At 40.0% G+C, this 17,112-nt stretch overlaps 1 protein-coding gene across 1 annotated transcript in view; it reads left to right on the plus strand.

The window, feature by feature from the left end:
* chrna11 (cholinergic receptor, nicotinic, alpha 11) overlaps window positions 1–16,755 on the plus strand; it is a 35,139-nt gene extending 18,384 nt beyond the window's left edge. The window contains exons 6-10 of the mRNA XM_058404482.1: window positions 1,347–1,514; window positions 3,517–3,711; window positions 7,746–7,832; window positions 10,149–10,258; window positions 11,919–16,755. Coding sequence (XP_058260465.1) covers window positions 1,347–1,514; window positions 3,517–3,711; window positions 7,746–7,832; window positions 10,149–10,258; window positions 11,919–12,665 — 1,307 coding nt within the window. The 3' untranslated portion in view covers window positions 12,666–16,755. The remainder of the gene's footprint in view (window positions 1–1,346; window positions 1,515–3,516; window positions 3,712–7,745; window positions 7,833–10,148; window positions 10,259–11,918) is intronic.
* Window positions 16,756–17,112: the final 357 nt, after the last annotated feature.

Here is a 17,112-nt window from a genome sequence, read left to right on the forward strand (position 1 = left end):
TAAAACCACAGCTGCCCAACTCACTGCAGAATTAAATGTGCACCTCAACTCTCCTGTTTCCACCAAAACTGTCCGTCGGGAGCTCCACAGGGTCAATGTACATGGCCGGGCTGCTATAGCCAAACCTTTGGTCACTCGTGCCAATGCCAAACGTCGGTTTCAATGGTGCCAGCAGCGAAAATCTTGGGCTGTGGACAATGTGAAACATGTATTGTTCTCTGATGAGTCCACCTTCACTGTCTTTCCCACATCCGGGAGAGTTACGGTGTGGAGAAGCCCCAAAGAAGCGTACCACCCAGAGTGAAGCATGGGGGTGGATCAGTGATGGTTTGGGCTGCAATATCATGGCATTCCCTAGGCCCAATACTTGTGCTAGATGGGCGCATCACTGCCAAGGACTACCGAACCATTCTGGAGGACCATGTGCACCCAATGGTTCAAACATTGTATCCTGAAGGCGGTGCCGTGTATCAGGATGATAATGCACCAATACACACAGCAAGACTGGTGACAGAGTGGTTTGATGAACATGAAAGTGAAGTTGAACATCTCCCATGGCCTGCACAGTCACCAGATCTAAATATTATTGAGCCACTTTGGGGTGTTTTGGAGGAGCAAGTCAGGAAACGTTTTCCTCCACCAGCATCACGTAGTGACCTGGCCACACTGAATGGCTCAAAATCCCTCTGGCCACTGTGCAGGACTTGTATCTGTCATTCCCAAGACGAACTGATGCTGTATTGGCCGCAAAAGGAGGCCCTACACCATACTAATGAATTATTGTGGTCTAAAACCAGGCATTTCAGTTTCATTGTCCAACCCCTGTACATATATTATTTAGTTTGTGCGGGTCGCTGCCTCTGACTACTCCAATTATCCAATCAAAAGACGGGAAATTGCTGACGTAATCGTACGCCTGCTAGATGGCCCCAGTGACGCCAACTCGAAATCTGATTGGTTAATGGAACAGTTTCATTGCCACTTATTTTAAGCTCCGGGCGCCTGCACTATTGATTCTGAAGGCCTTAAGACAGATTTCTTTCACTGTGGCAATACATGATGTCAGCCACTGTCTGAAATATGATTGGATAAATACTCTTATCATAAATATACACTACTGGAAGCAGCGCAACCGAGAGAAAAGCTCTGAAATGTAGAGAATAGACTATTGGGAATAATTTAATACACATTCATGAAAAAATATATTAAATATATTAAAATGCAAGACAGTGATTCAGGTCACTGCTGTTTAGGCCAGCAGAGAAGGCCTTGCTGACCCTGATGGTCCGCCACTGGTATAAATGATATCACAATGTGTTATGTCTGTTCACCTGAACAATCCTCAGGTATCTTCATGAGCACCTGTAATGTGGATGTTCGCTGGTTTCCTTTCGACATTCAGAAGTGTGAAATGAAATTTGGCTCCTGGACATTTGACGGCTGGCTGCTGGACCTCCAGATGACCGAAGCTGATATTTCTGGTTACATGCCTAATGGAGAATGGGACCTAGTGGGTGAGTGGATATAAAATATGGTCATTATAGCTACATATAATAAATTCCACCTAGTATTAGACACTGGCAGTAAAATCACTAAACATATTGGATACCTTACCATAAAATCCAAATTTACTCAGTTACTTGAACGTAAAGTGATATAAGTCACAACTTATTTAAGATGTCCTTACTTTATTAAGCTGTTGAAGCTGAACAAAATGAATGATGGGTTTTCTGATTTACATGGTGATGTAGAATATTTTTTATCAGTCTATAGCATCCTAGACTCCATTTACAAATAACAAGGTCAGCAATATACTGCAATCAAGCCTAGCTTCCAGGATGCACAGTCTGCACAACCAATCAGTCTTGCTTGATGAGGTTTTACAGCACAATCTATTTTTGTATGACTAATGAGTGATAGAATTTGACAATAAAGCTGATGCCTGGAATTGCTGAAAATATCATCTTTTCATGTCATACTTTTGGCTTGAAGTGTAACTGCCCCAAAGCCTCAGTTCAGTGGCCATGAGATCAAAGGGCAGACAGCAGTAACTTTGAGGAGGACTTCAGGGTTTAGAAGCAGAACGTGTACAAAGCACACGTCAACAACACGAGAGGGCCGTCTGTTTAAAACTTCAAGCAATAAAAACCTTACACTGAATCCTAAGATCAAGAAAGCCAACGAAGAGAAGCTAAAACCAGGTCCATGTGATTCCTCTTCTTTGCACCTGAAAGTAACTGAGCTGCCGTATTTTGAACTAGAGACGCTTGTCTGATTTCAACATACACAGCATTAAAGAAACTCCAGACAGATATAATAAAAGCATGAATAACACTTTCTAGCTCATGGGAGGAAATCCTTTCACTTTGACAACTGTTTCGAGCTAAAAGTAGCTGCTATTTACAACTGCTTTGTTAAGGTGAACTCAATTTACCTAAATTTTGTTATTTGAGCTAGTTGATTTGTAGAGATTTTTATAAAATTGTCCATTCTGTTGAAGTAAAATGCTTCTTAATACCAACACAGTGCTCCAGGTGCTTAATGAGAAGAATGAGGTCCATAAGCAGCACTTAAATCCAGTCATCTTTGAAATGACCTAAAACCAGATCATGCATTCAGTCAGGATTATGAAGTTTTGTGATGGGCATTCAGTGCTTTCTAATATAGATGATGCTTTTTATTGTGCCACTGCTTATGTTAAACATGCTGGAACTGGACCAGTAAATAAACTTCATAAGTCTTCATAATCGCCAAAACTTCATTTCAAGGTAGTTTGCTGTGGTCAACAGTTTCATGTTCAACTCTTAATATTTTTTAAAAAAATAGTCCTTCCATGTTATTTCACTGCGGCAAACACAAGGACTGATGCCTGATTAAAGCGAACCCTTTGAGATGTTATCTGAGGCACCAAAATAAAGCTTGACTTTGTTTAATCAATCAGACTCATCCCCATTACATTGATCCAATCTCTGTCTGATCTGCCAGCTGCTAATTACATTATGTTTAACAGAATTAAGTTAAAGTAGATCTGAATTAAATTTCTCAATTAAATTTAATTCAAAATTGGACATATTTTGCTGTTTTCTACTTATTTTGCTCTTTTTTGTCTATTACAAAACACAAACATTCTTTCTGTACAGGGCATCATGTACACACACACACACACACACACACCTAGGGGCAATTCAGAGTAGTCAGTCATCTCCAATCAATTGCCATTTCTTGAAGGAATGAGTTTAAGCTCAGTGACTGGTGAGGTTCAAAGGTTTGAGAAGATCCATAGAATTGAAGACATGGAGAAGCAGTAATGCAGCTCTCTGGAAAGGCAGCCTACTGCACTGGAAGCAAACAGAGCCTCATTCATCAGACTAACCTATTGATCTTGTATTCAACAGAACCTCACAATTTTCTGTCTTTGTCTTGTTTTTTATTAGAAGCTTTCATGTGATAGAAATTAAATGACCTTGATATTTCATATATTGCTTCAGTCCTCTCTCTGTCTCTCAACATATTCAGGTGTGCCTGGCACAAGGAATGAGGTTTTCTATGACTGCTGTAAGGAGCCGTACCCAGATGTGACCTTCGTGATAACCATCCGCAGGCGAACGCTCTACTACGCCCTGAACCTCCTCATACCTTGCGTACTGCTCTCCTCCATGACCCTCCTGATCTTTGTGCTGCCTGCCGACTCTGGAGAGAAGATCTCACTGGGTAATGAGACAGAGTAAGAGAGAAGAGATGGGATATTTGAGTTTATATAACCATTTTCTGTTTTTCACAGTGAGTATTAGGCTATACTGTGCTATGTTACGATTATTTAATTAAATGTCTCCAAGATTTCCTTATAGTATTATTCTTTGTTACAAAAAGTCTTTACAAAAGTACAATACATTATAATTTTGGCTCATCTCCAACATCTTGACTTTACTGCTTGCCCCAAGATGAAATTGATCCAAATTTCATTTTTATTTATTTATGTTTACACAGAGTTTGGTTTGTTTTATACCTCACTGAAAGCAAAACCTAAAGAATTACATATAATGAAGCCACAGACATAGCATTGTGCAGTCAATTGTTTTTGCTGCAGACTGAAAACATTTAGGTTTGAGATCAAAAAGTGAATACAAAAAGAGATACCAGATATTTAACTTTTATTTCCTCATATTTATTTCAGATGTGAGAAATGACACCAATGATTTTTAGGCGAGCAAAATTATTGAAACACGTGATTGACAGGTACTACCCAGTTGTGCACTGTAAGACTGACAGGTTAAACAATAAATAGCTCCCAGTTTTAACTGTGAAGACTGGATTTGTTGTTTAAAAAGAAAACCAACATGAAGATCAGAGAACTGTATATGAGAGAAAAGCATTTGCAATGTTCTTAAAAAGAAAGAAACAACTGGTGTACTGGGCAACAGATGTACTGATGTACTGAAGTGGAATCACAGTCAAACATTTGAAGAGTATTTATATATTAAGATCCATAGAGACCATACCACAAGATACAAATCTCTCATCAGAAGAACAGCCTGGAATTCACAAAGAAATACAGAGATGATCCACAAAAGTTCTGAAACCAAGATGAAGAAAGAAAGGATCTGCTCATGACAATGATCCAAAACACACTGCCAGCTCAATAAAAGGGGGTGCAATCATCAGGGGGAAAAGTGGAAAATTTTTGACTGGAAAACTCAATCACCAGGCCTTAAATCAACTAAGCAGCATTTCACCTCTTGAGGAGAAGACTGACGGGAGAAACTCCCCTAAACAAACAACAACTGAAAGAAGCTACACTACAAATTAAAAAAAGCATCATAAAAGAATAATGAACTGTGAGATATTCTTCTTCAATCATGCCTTTGTCCAAAAGTGAGTAGACTTCTTCTGCAATTCCTTAGAATCTGACCTTTACAAGCCCTGAGACTGTTGAGGGCTGGTGACAGTACTACAGTGTAATGTATCCCTCAAACAGCTCCTGACCTTCTTGGATGGGCTCCATGGTGGAAACTTTGCTTTGGGCCTATCTTGTGGTGTGAATGGAAAGCACTCAGGTGTATGCTAGGGACCTGAGGGTGTAGATTCTTTTTAGGGCTTGATGATGTCCAGTGTTAGTTAAAACTTGCATTCATGAAGCCCAGACACAATGCACCAGTCATACCAATACCACTTTTCTTTTCTTTTGGAAATTATTCTACTGTGGTAAGTACCTCACTGCCCTTGGTGCTCTGGGTGCACTATCCATTCCTATTCAGGTCACTGCCACAGAGAATGTCATGGCTAGTTTTAAGTCTGCCAGAGGCACATGCAACTTAGCAGGAACAATCCAGAGTTGTTCATGGCTACTAGGCACCAGATTACTAATTAGGTCAACAGTTAACTTGGGGAATCATCAGCTTGGGGAAAAAAATAAATCTCCCAGATGATCCCCCATATATATACTCAGGTGCTTGGGACTGATGTTGGGGGAAAGAGGTGCTCTTTTATTTAATGGTCAGTACAGGCAGTACAGGGGCAGAAAGGTCCAAGGTGCTGAAGAAAGCTGTGATGCCGATAAGACAAAGTGACAGCCAGTTCCAGCTGAGCAGAGGCAGCAAAGAGGTAGGACACAGAGAGCTTCAGAGCTTCAGCAAAGGGAGGTAGCATCATCAGCACTGTCCACAGTAGGCTCTGAAACAGAGTGCAAGAAAGGCACAATCAATTAGACAGTAACTCAAACAACTGTCTTTCCTCCTCGTGTGTGCTTGGCCCCATTAAACTCTCCCTGTATCTCAAGGTGGGTGAGGATTTTCTGCCATCGCTCTGAGAGGAGAATTTACAGGGGTACTTTCTGATGGCCTCCACTTTTTTCTTTTGCAGCATCAACATCCTTCGCCCGATGTGGTCTGACTAAGTGGAGGAGAGAATTGTTTATACAGTATGGGTACAAAATTACATCCATGACACGTTGGAATGTTGTGGGGGCAGGCCAAAGGGGAGAACCTGGTACTACCAGTAGCTCTGGGCTGTGCTGAAGGCTGTCTTCATCTAGGTTGAGGGCCACTTGCCAATAATCCCTTGGTTAATTTGAGGGTGGAAATCAACTGGGCTCTCCCCAGTTGCTCTACCAGGTTGTCCACTCAGGGGAGAGGATAGCTGTCAAATCCTGTGAGCTATCGGAGGTCATAACAGAGCCAGATAGAGCCATCAGGCTGTATGGTGACAATGGGACTGGATCAGGGTCTGGCAGACTCTTCTATGATACTATTCCTTGCATTTCTTCAGTCTCCTCCTCTATAGCTCGGCAGCACGTTTCTGGGACACTACAGGTCTGCTGTCTCACCACAATTCCTGGAGAGGGCAGAGATCTCATCCTGGACAAGCTGGTTAGTTTAGGCATCAGCAAGAACACATCTGCAAAGTGGTCTATCAGCTACATGAGATACTGTTGTTGGGTCAGGGTGAGATCATCCAGTGGTCAATACAATTTTTAGTGGATTAACATAGTATGTTTGGGTATCTGCATACATACATGGTTGCTGCAAGTGTTAGTTCATTGGTCCCACCTTCACAAGGACTGTGTACAGGCCCTGCCAGTAAGGCAGAAATTTACAGCTGGTGTTGGGGACTAAAAGGAGCACTTGGCTGCCTTGGTAAAATCCTTGGTGTTGAGCCAGGCCATTGCTGGTCTCTTTGGGCCTCCATATGCTCACAAACAACTAGCTCTAATAGAGTGAACCTGGTGGATGCCCAGGCAGTCTCCAGGCAGTGAAGAAGATGTAGCGAAGAAGGAGGTCACAATTCCTCCCTTCCCCATCTTTCACCTGCCTCAGCATCCGTTCAGCATCTGGTTAAAAAGCATTCTGAAAGTTAAAAAGCGATCTGGAAGTTAAATCATGTCAGCTGGACTACTCTCTTGTTAGATTGGCTAACTGCATGTGAGCAGGTGTACAGCTGTTCCTTATAATCCGGACAGAGAATGTGCATATGTGTATATACACCCCCTCATGCTTTATTTACCTTTAGTTGCTGAAACTGGACAGTTATTGATGTTTCTTCATTTTCTTCAGAGTTCATTTATTAATAGCAGTTTCTTAAAGGCTCATCCATCATATTTATTGATTGCAGTGCACACTGGTGGCTGACAGTTGTTTTTTTAATACCTGCTCTATGGTATGCCAGAAGAGGACTTTTTACATTTGAATTTAAGAAAATATTACAAAAACAAATAAAAGAAGATTTAAGGAGATTTATGGGGATTGATGCAAGGAGGGTTATTCATGAGAGCAAGATGGAGTGGGAGAGATGAATAGCAGAGAGAGGGAGGATGAGGAGGACATGAACAGGAATAAAGGAGGATTAGGGAAGACAAATGGCCTGTTGTAATTCCTTTTTAGTTGAATCTAGTGATATGTGAACCATACAGAAACATCCAGTCGGGGAGTTTTGCATCATATAAACTTAGTTTTAATCCTTATCTTCTGGTCTCCTAGAAATTTATCTTAGTAAGGTCTCTTAGTAAAGTGAATATAAAATATCTATTACATCAACTCTATATCAATCATTAAAAAATGCTAAATATTATTCTTTATTTATTTTAGTTTTTAGCAAGCACTTATTTATTTTTGACCCATAGGATATATGGATTAAAGTAACTCTTCATGAGTTTCTAACAGCAAACACCCGACACCATAATGTGTAAAATTTGCTAAATACAAATAATTCATTGACATAATTTATATTTTCTTTTCCCTATATTTTCACAGGTATTACAGTTCTGCTATCACTAACAGTCTTCATGCTACTGGTGGCAGAAATTATGCCTGCCACGTCTGACTCCATTCCACTCATAGGTAAGTATGTGTTCACAAAAGTAGAAGAAACCCCTGTTTGTCTTGCTGTGATGATCAGACCATTTGCTTATAGTTTAATTGGAGGAATACATTTTGATTATGAATTAATATCAAGTATACTTTCTAGGAAAGCATAAACAGAACATAGAGATAGTAGATAAATCCTATATAACTTCCTCATCATTTATGGGCCCCTGAAAAGGGATAAGTCATAATTTGCCGTAATTTATAAAGGGAATATAAAAGTCTCTGTTAAAGTAGCAGTGATTTTTTGTGATTTAAATAAATGGAAGATAAAAATAATCAAATAAAAGCATATCATAACTTTTTCCATCCTCAATGTGAAATTAGTATGACAACAACCAAAAAAAAAGATTTTTCATAAATACTGACTGGTATTTGCGGCCTCCTGGTGGTCCAGCGGCAGGCTCCCGCACTCTCATTGCCGCTGCCCGGGTTCGATTCCCGGATAAAAATGGGAGGGTTGCGACAGGAAGGGCATCTGGTGTAAAACCTGTGCCAAATCATGTGGATCAAATGATCCGCCACAAAACAGCGGACCCTGCCATCATGTGGGACTAATGCTAGGAAAAAAAAAACTGACTGGTATTTGTAGCTGTTTATGATCTCCTTCACTTTGGAAGAAAGCCCTGAAGAAAATTCAATAAAATTTTATTTGTATCAAGCTTTTACCAATGGACATTATCTCAAAACAGCTTTAGAGGAATATAAAAATTCAAATAGAAATTTATCCATAAAAAAAAAACAGGCCATGGGAAATGGTGTCAAGGAAAAACTCCCTGAGATTATATGTGGAAGAAACTCAAAGAGACTCAAAAGGAAACCTCATCCTTACCTGGGTGACATCTGGAGAGTGTGATTATTAATCACTTCCTTCCCACAATTGTATATCATCAAGTGGAATTGTGTAACCAAGAGCATTTGAGCAACTTATAAGTATGAGCATAAATGCAATTTCTGAGTTCATTAAAGATTTAACATAATTTCCTTCCTGTTGAAGATTTTGAATATTCAATGATGGAGACTTGAGCAAAAAACAAAACAACTGAAAGTAGTTCAAAGCCAATGCCATGGTCTCCAAGTGGTACCATCCACAGCAACCCCATGTATCTCCAGGCTGTCCAGGTGGAGCATTCCCAGTAGCAGTGATCTCCATCCAGAAGTAAATAATCAGGAAGCTCTAGAAATCAGAAGCAGTCAGGAACACTAATACTAACTCTGCCACCACCCTGCTATACTATGGGTATGGTGTTCCTTCAGGAATGTGCTTTTCTATTCAAAATGGCAGAACACAGAAGGTTGAAGCAGAAGAATAAGCTCATGAGAAAAGAGATGGTGAGGTGAGTGTAGGTGAGGTAGGCTGACAATGTTGTCTTCTTGCCAAAATGAACTACTAAGCATGACCCAATGAGTTCTGCCAGACACAAGGTGTGTGTGGGGAGCATTGTCCTCACTACGGTCATTAGTCTCTTGAAGAGAGACAAAAGCATGAGTTCAGACATGTTGCCAGAAAGAATTACTCACCTGTTTGTCTTCTGAATGAGTCTACCACCCTCCTTAAAGCCATGTGGCTATTTGTACCAGTTTTTCAACAACCTCAATGGTGGTGTGGTTTTCAGGCAGGAGCCATCTCTTAACCTGCATTTCTAACCACTGAAGCTACTCAAAGCAGCAGCAGACAAAACTCAGGGACACAGGAAACAGATTTAGGGAAAATAATGTGCACTTTCATTTTAGTGCTTGCAGGAAAAGACAGAGTATGGGAGACAGGCTTCCTAGTACAGTAACCAGAATGCCTGGGAAGTATAGGCCTTACTCCTGTACTTGGTCACTATAACAGAGATAGAAGCATGAGTTTGAACATCTTGCCAAGAAAGCTTGCTCACCTTTCGGCACATTTTTACACTACCCTGAATTTATTGTAAATGCTATTGATGGAGGGTAGCTGAGTGCCAGTGATACATTGGGCAGTTTTCACCCCCCGCTGAAGGGCTTTATGGTCTGTAGCTGTGGAGTTGCCATACCAGACTGAGATGCAGTTGGTAATAATGGTACAGCGGTAAAAGATCCCAAGAATCTTGGAGCAGAGGTGGGCCTTTTTCAGTCTCCTCAGAAAATGTCACAGCTGACCCTATGCTCTGACCCTAACCCTCCAAGGATGGGATATGTGAAGAGAGATTAATTAAGTAATGTATATGTTCTTTCATAATTAAAGTTCTTTGTTATTTTAAAAAGTAATTTTATTAAGAAGAATATAAGTCAAATATTAATGCTCTCACTCTCTCTTTCTCTTAGGGCAATACTTTGCTAGTATAATGATCATCGTTGGTATGTCAGTCATAGCGACTGTGGTTGTTCTACAATATCATCATCACGATCCGAATGGGGGAAACATGCCTAAATGGGTAAATCTATACACACACACACACACACACACACACACACAAACACATGGGGAACAGATCCTTTGATTTTTCATTATATAAAAGTTCAGCAATTCATCTAATCAGTTCATTTTTAGTATCTGGGTTTTGGAGCAGTTGCATTTACATTAAACTGAATGTTATTATACTTGTCATGTAATTTTCTGCACCAGTTATTAGCAATTCAAGGCATAATACAGCGCATGGATACCTAAAGTATGCAAACTGCTGTACTGAGCTGCTGTCTGTTCCTCTTATTTCTATTTGGGTCACAAGCTTTATATCAGGACTGGCTTTATAAATCGCTCATTGTACAAAGAGATATTTTTACAATGGCAAAGGGAAATAAGATCCCTTGCACCATTAATCAATGTTGGTTAAGTGTGTACCATAACATACAGCACACTTCCATTCCAACAAGCATACATAATTAAATTAGATAGACTTTTATACTACATACAGTAATGACAGATGACCCTGTGGCAATAAAGGGTGAATAAGGGTGAAAGAAGAATTTCACTGAATGTATGAAACTTTTTAAATTACACATAAATTCATCACAGTGTGTGAGATGGAGCTTCAGATACAATATGCAATATTATTAATACCTACTAAACATATAACATTTGGTAGGTATTTTGTATATAGTAGCTATTATGAGTTTTATGTTCACATCATTTTTTGCTCTGAAGTTATGCTAAATCTATGTGATACTCTTTATGACCTGGACTAGCCTTTAGCTCTCTTAATAGCATTTAACCTTTTAGATTTGATGGAAAATGCCACTTCATCTCTTTTTGTTTAAGTAATATAAATAATATAAATAATCTCAGTGCAATAATCACTGTAATGTTTGCACTGCTACTGTTTGGACTCAAGATGCACGTTCCACTGCACATTTATTCTGCTGTTATATTTTATATTTTACTGCATTCATCTTTTGTTTATTATGTTGTGTAATTTTTCTGTTGTATAATTTTTTATATTTTCTATTGCTTCTTGTCTCTGAGAGCTACCATACAAATTTCGTTTTGTCTCTCTCTCTCTCTCTCTCTCTCTCTCTCTCTCTCTCTCTCTCTCTCATGAAGAAAGAAACACAGTCACACAGTTTTAATCACACAGTGAATGAAAAGTCCTTCATGATTCAAGTTTAGTCCTTCAAGTGGAAATGGGAAAGACTGAGTAATTGTCATTAACATTTGGGGACAAAAAGCTTTAAACAATGATTAAAAAATTAAATTCAAAAAACAAAATTTTTAAATTTATTTTAAACTATTTGATATGACACGGGAATGCACAACTTATTATCTTTAGTTTAGATTGTTTTATTGAAGAAGAAGATCCTTTACTTTGACCTACTTTAGTACTGTTCATGTATGTTCATGCTCATATGAATCATGCTGCTAAAGTGCTTTCTTATGTAAATTTGTACAATAGAGTTTATTAAGTCAGTATGTATCAAGAAGGATGAATACTAACTAAAATGTAGTTCTGCCCGAGGTGACACAAAATCATAAAAATCATAATCTTACAACTTTTTATTATCATTTTTGTCATCTGGAATGCCGGCATAATTCAATTGGGCAATCTGCTATCTTTTTCTTCCCCTTTTATTTATCTATTCATCTCTTTCTTTTTTAAGGTCCAGCTGGTTCTGCTCCAGTGGGTTGCCTGGTTTTTGCGTATGAAGCGCCCGGGTGAGTGTGAAGACCCTGAGCGTCCTCCATGTGCTCCCCATCTTCGCCGTTGCTCTTCAGGCTCCCATACCGGCAGCCTTCCCAACACGGTTGACCACCACCAACACCACCATTTGCCTGCCACTCTACACCCACTCCACCCCCAGAGCCTCTTGCAAGCAGCAGGCCATGCCAACCACCTGCCCCCACAGGGTAACAGTGCTAACAACAATGGCAACCTGCTCTACACTGGTTTCCCAAGCCTGGATGAAGCCTCGCCGCCTCCACTGTTGCCCGACCCGGCCCCAAGGAACAGCATATCAGGTGGTGTCACTCGACCAGGGTCTTCCAGCCCGCCACCCCACTTGCCCTCACATTACAGCAGTCCACCTCCGCCACCAACGCCAAACTTGGATGCCCCTGGATGTCCCAGTACAGTCTCGGGTGGTGCTGGTGGTTGTTCATGTTCAGCAGCCAGTGGCAGTGGAGGAGACCCACAGCTCCAGGCTATCCTGGACGAGGTTCGTTATATTGCTGAGCGTTTCAGAGCCCAGGATGAAAGCGACAGTGTAACAGAGCAGTGGAAGTTTGCAGGGGCAGTTATCGACCGTCTCTGCCTTGTGGCCTTCAGTGTCTTTAACATCATCTGCACCATCTCCATCCTCATGTCAGCTCCCAACTTTGTTGAAGCTGTTTCCAAGGATTTCATTTGAAGAGACACAAATGAATGCACAATGTTTAGAAGCAGGAAGTCTGTCTGTAACCAGGAAATATCTCAGAATGTTCATGAAAAACCTTCAAGTTGTGGGAAACATAAAGTCTATTAAACCATAGGACTCTATAATTTTAAATACTAGATGGTCATATGGACAGAAATTGGACTCTTTTTGGCAATAGAACCCAGCCTAACATTAACCTCAACGACGGGAGAAAATGGGAAAGTAAAATCTCATTCAAAAAGGATGTAATGGTCTTGTCATGATAGGAGAGTACAAGATCACTATGAATTCTCAAAATATATTTTGAGAATGTGCATGTTCAGGTGTGTTGCACTGAATGAAAAACATTAGAGCTGGTAAGAGTGAGCAACAAAAGCGAGGGTGGAGGAGAGGCTCAGGATGTCTGTGGAGATGTGCAGGTGGTAGTGACTAAAAACAGAAAATGTTTAATGGAGAAGAAAAGAAAGTGAGGTTAAGTGAGATGCTTTCTTAGCTTCTGCAGCAAAATACAATCGAGCAATGGGTAAGAGATGAATACAGATGTTAGGAGAGAATGGTAGACAGAGTGCTTGCGATCAAGATACTGATGGATGGAGATAAAACCGGAGTTAACTCTCACTGAGAGAAGAGCAGAAGGATGGGAGAACAAAGACAAAGAAAGAGAGCTAGAATCAAAGAAGGAGGAATGAGAAGATGGAGAAAGGGGATTGGTTATTGATTGTTATTGTTTATCGGCATAATGAATGATATGAGGCGAAGAGCGTAGGAACAGTGTGATGGTAGAGAGAGAGAAAGAGAGAGAGAGAGAGAGAGAGAGAGAGAGAAACACGTTCCTGGCAAAGCTGGAATCCCATTGTGGGAGAGACGTAAAATAGAGCATCTCACATCTTAAAACACAGCACACAGATGCTACTTCATTCAGAGGAAATAAAATAACAGACTAGACTTACATAATGCAAAGAGGAGAGATTGATAGCACCGAGACAAAGAGATAGAAGACTAGAATGATGTCCTTGAGACACACTGAGAAATGGCACACAGGCACTAACGACACTTTTACAATCTTCCACACATTTTATTTCTCGTACTCACAATGGTCCAAAGGGGAAATAAAGACAAAAAACATCACGGAATATTCAAGTCCACACTGGAAATTAATAGGAATTATTAAAAGTGAAATGAATACAGTTGAATTTCATAAGAATGAAATAGAAGTGAAGCTACAAACGCTAACCCCACACATTACCCTCTTAGGAACAATTCATGGAGTTTGACTTTCTAAATAAGAAACCATGAGACCGTTGTTTATTCAGTAACTGCAGAGTGACTGATGCTGGATCACACGCAGTCTCCGACACGCACTGTAGCTTTTACAGGGCTGAAAGCAGTGTGTATTAATCAGGATGGATTTACTCAAACGCTTAATGCAGCAAACCAGGAGAAGGAATCAAACTTTACTGGTTGTTATATTTTACACATTCTAATATTCAGTGGCACATATTCATCAGTTTTTGTGACAAAATAAGGGTAGAACAATTTGAGAAATTTTAACAACCAGCATTTTTTGATTCATGATCATGATTAATTAATCACATATCTATATAAACTGTAAATGTACATATATACACTACCGCTCAAAAGTTTGGGATCACTCAAAAATGTTAATGTTTTCCAAGGAAACACACATGAAATTAGTCTGAATAGAAAATCTAGCAGAAGAACAGGACATGCTGACAGGTCAGAGTTAGAAATAATGATTTTGATGGAAATGATGAATGTTTTCTTCAAACTTTGCCTTCATCAAAAATAAACCACCTTTTGCAGCAGTTACAGCCTGGACATTCTAGCGGTCAATCTTTCAGGATAATCTGATGAGATTTCACCCCATGCTTCCTGGAGCATCTCCCACAAGATGGATTGGCTGATGGAGTCTTCCTCCAGAGCTGAAATCAAGCTGAAATATGCAACTGATCCCAAACTTTTCGGCAGTAGTACAACAACAGCAACAACAATAATCATAATAAACAAAAAATACACGTTTCTGGCTAATAAACTCACATGGTGCTGATTTAGAGTTTGGAAAAATATCTAGTGATATGTTTTGGGAAAAATGTTATAGAGCCAAGCACATCAGGAATATTCTATTTAGATAATGTTGGATGTTATAGCAGGATTTGAATATGATAGAATAATAAATCATTCACTTGAGATATCTCCTTTTCTGCATACAGTAATGCATTTCCTTTTATTTCCTTAGAAACACTAAACTCCACCTTATTCTGACACATTTTTTTCTTTACCCATAACTTTTTAACAGACTTTCATTTCAAAGTATTTGCATGAATAAGACATTGAGTATTTTGTACAACATTCTCAAATCTGCTCCTGTTTCTGCACAGCTCTGATGGATGAAGGCCACTGAGACTCATTCGGCCATCATGTATCACAGAAGCTCCTGTTGTTTTAGACTTGTTTTTTTCCTTTAAACTCAAATCCAGTCAGAAAAAAACGAGCAAAGTGTTCACTCACCCAAAACTTCTAAGCGATTAGGAAATAGAGCTAGGAAGGCAGCGCAGTTTCCTTTATTACAGTGAGCACAACTGATATCGTCATGCTGTCCGAGTCGTCCGAACAGATCGGCTGTAGATGGTCGATAAGTATTTAAAGGCCAAGTTGGTTTCTACATCCTGTAGTAAGGACTGAGTGTCTTATTATGTGTCTAGATTAGAAAATCTACAATCTATTGAGCTTCACAACACTGAAACGGCAAATAGGTGGTTTCTAAGGAGCAGGCTGTGGAGGCAATCAGGCTGGAGTCTTAGTGACTACAACTGGATAGCCTGTGTTGTATGTCTGTGCCACTCAATAACATCAGTAAACCTTAATGATAAAAATGACAAAAATTTAGTTTGTCCACTAACTTCCAGAGAACTGTGACTAGACTGATTTCTGCTCTGAAACCTGCACCCAGAAACCAGACGCTTTACAGAATGACAGTTAATGTTAGCTAGGGAGCCAAATGTTTTGGCATGGAGAAGTACCAGAACCACATCATATATAACAATGAAACAAAACTGTGCAGTTGGAATTACTTACATAAGCAAACAAAATCATTTATGGTAAGAAAAAACTGAGCATGGCAGAGAGAGCCAAGAAATAGACTCTATTAATTGCTTAGCCATGCAGGTCAATCAAACAGCTGATTCAGCAGAAGTGCAACAGCAGCCATGGTTTGGAAGAGAGTGAATATTTCCCAACAGCACAGACTCAGATGGTGTCCAGTCTCCAGAGAAGGAGATGTCCAGAAACGTTCAGGACCATGTTTGTGCTCTTTGTGAATATACTGTTTAGTATTGTGGAGTGTGTGAATGTGTATATAATTGATATTCATTCATTCATTTATTCTCTCTCTCTCTCTCTCTCTCTCACACACACACACACACACACACACACACATATGAAAGAGAAACATCATTGTTCTGGCTTGATTCTGTGCTCACACTTGTGTGTCCCCTGTTGCCAGGAGTCCCAGTCAGCAGCAGCATTCTCCAGGTTCTCAGGCTTAATGTGGAACAGCCTTAACTTGATCTTTAAATCTCTTTTTTTGTCCTCCTAAGCATTAGCCATGGTGTAGCTGTCTGTACAGCACTCCACAGGGCAGACAGTGTGTTAAAGCGTCTTACTAGCATATGCCCCATATGCCAGCTGGATGATCATGATTTCAATACTGTTACAGTCTCCACAATTATCTCAGTAGAAGATTATACCAAGTGACTCCCAAAATGCAGTGAAGTTCTGGCACTGAAAACGGGGCTGATGTTTCTTTGAGCCAGTGTTCAATTTTGAAGTCAGTGCTGCAGATCTCACTTAGGATGCTGCTCAGATACTGGAATGATGGAACATCTTTGAGTATATTATGATTGATGCTGAAGGCAGGCATGTTGGTTGGGGTTTTCTCCAGACTTGAGAAGCACATTCCACACAAGCTCTGATCTGACAGTGTCAAAGGCCTTGAAGAGGTTGTCAAAGGCTAGAAACAGATTTTGATGTTCTCAGCACTTTTGTTGACACACACACACACAGCACAGACATATTCCATTTTCTGACTATTAAATAAAGTATTCTTTTCTAATACACTGTACGTTGCAGTCTATTATTTCATGACTGGTTTGGCATTATTAGATAGGAAAACAAGGGACAGAACGAATGAGAGTAGGATAGAATAGAGGGTTAGGTCGAGAGGAAAGACGAGATGGGAAATGCTGATGTGTGGTCTTAGCTGGATGGGGTTTTAATTGATGGCTCGGGAAAGAAAGAGAGAGAGAAGGGGGAGGATATGAATAAAGAGAGGAATGAGGAGGGAGTTAATGGAGGAGAGAGGGAGCAATCTCTTGGCCTTGGGTGGATTTATGGGGAAAGAATTGGACAGCATTAAAAAGAC

This window comes from Hemibagrus wyckioides, linkage group LG12 (assembly GCF_019097595.1).
Source record: "Hemibagrus wyckioides isolate EC202008001 linkage group LG12, SWU_Hwy_1.0, whole genome shotgun sequence".
NCBI classification, from domain to species: domain Eukaryota; kingdom Metazoa; phylum Chordata; class Actinopteri; order Siluriformes; family Bagridae; genus Hemibagrus; species Hemibagrus wyckioides.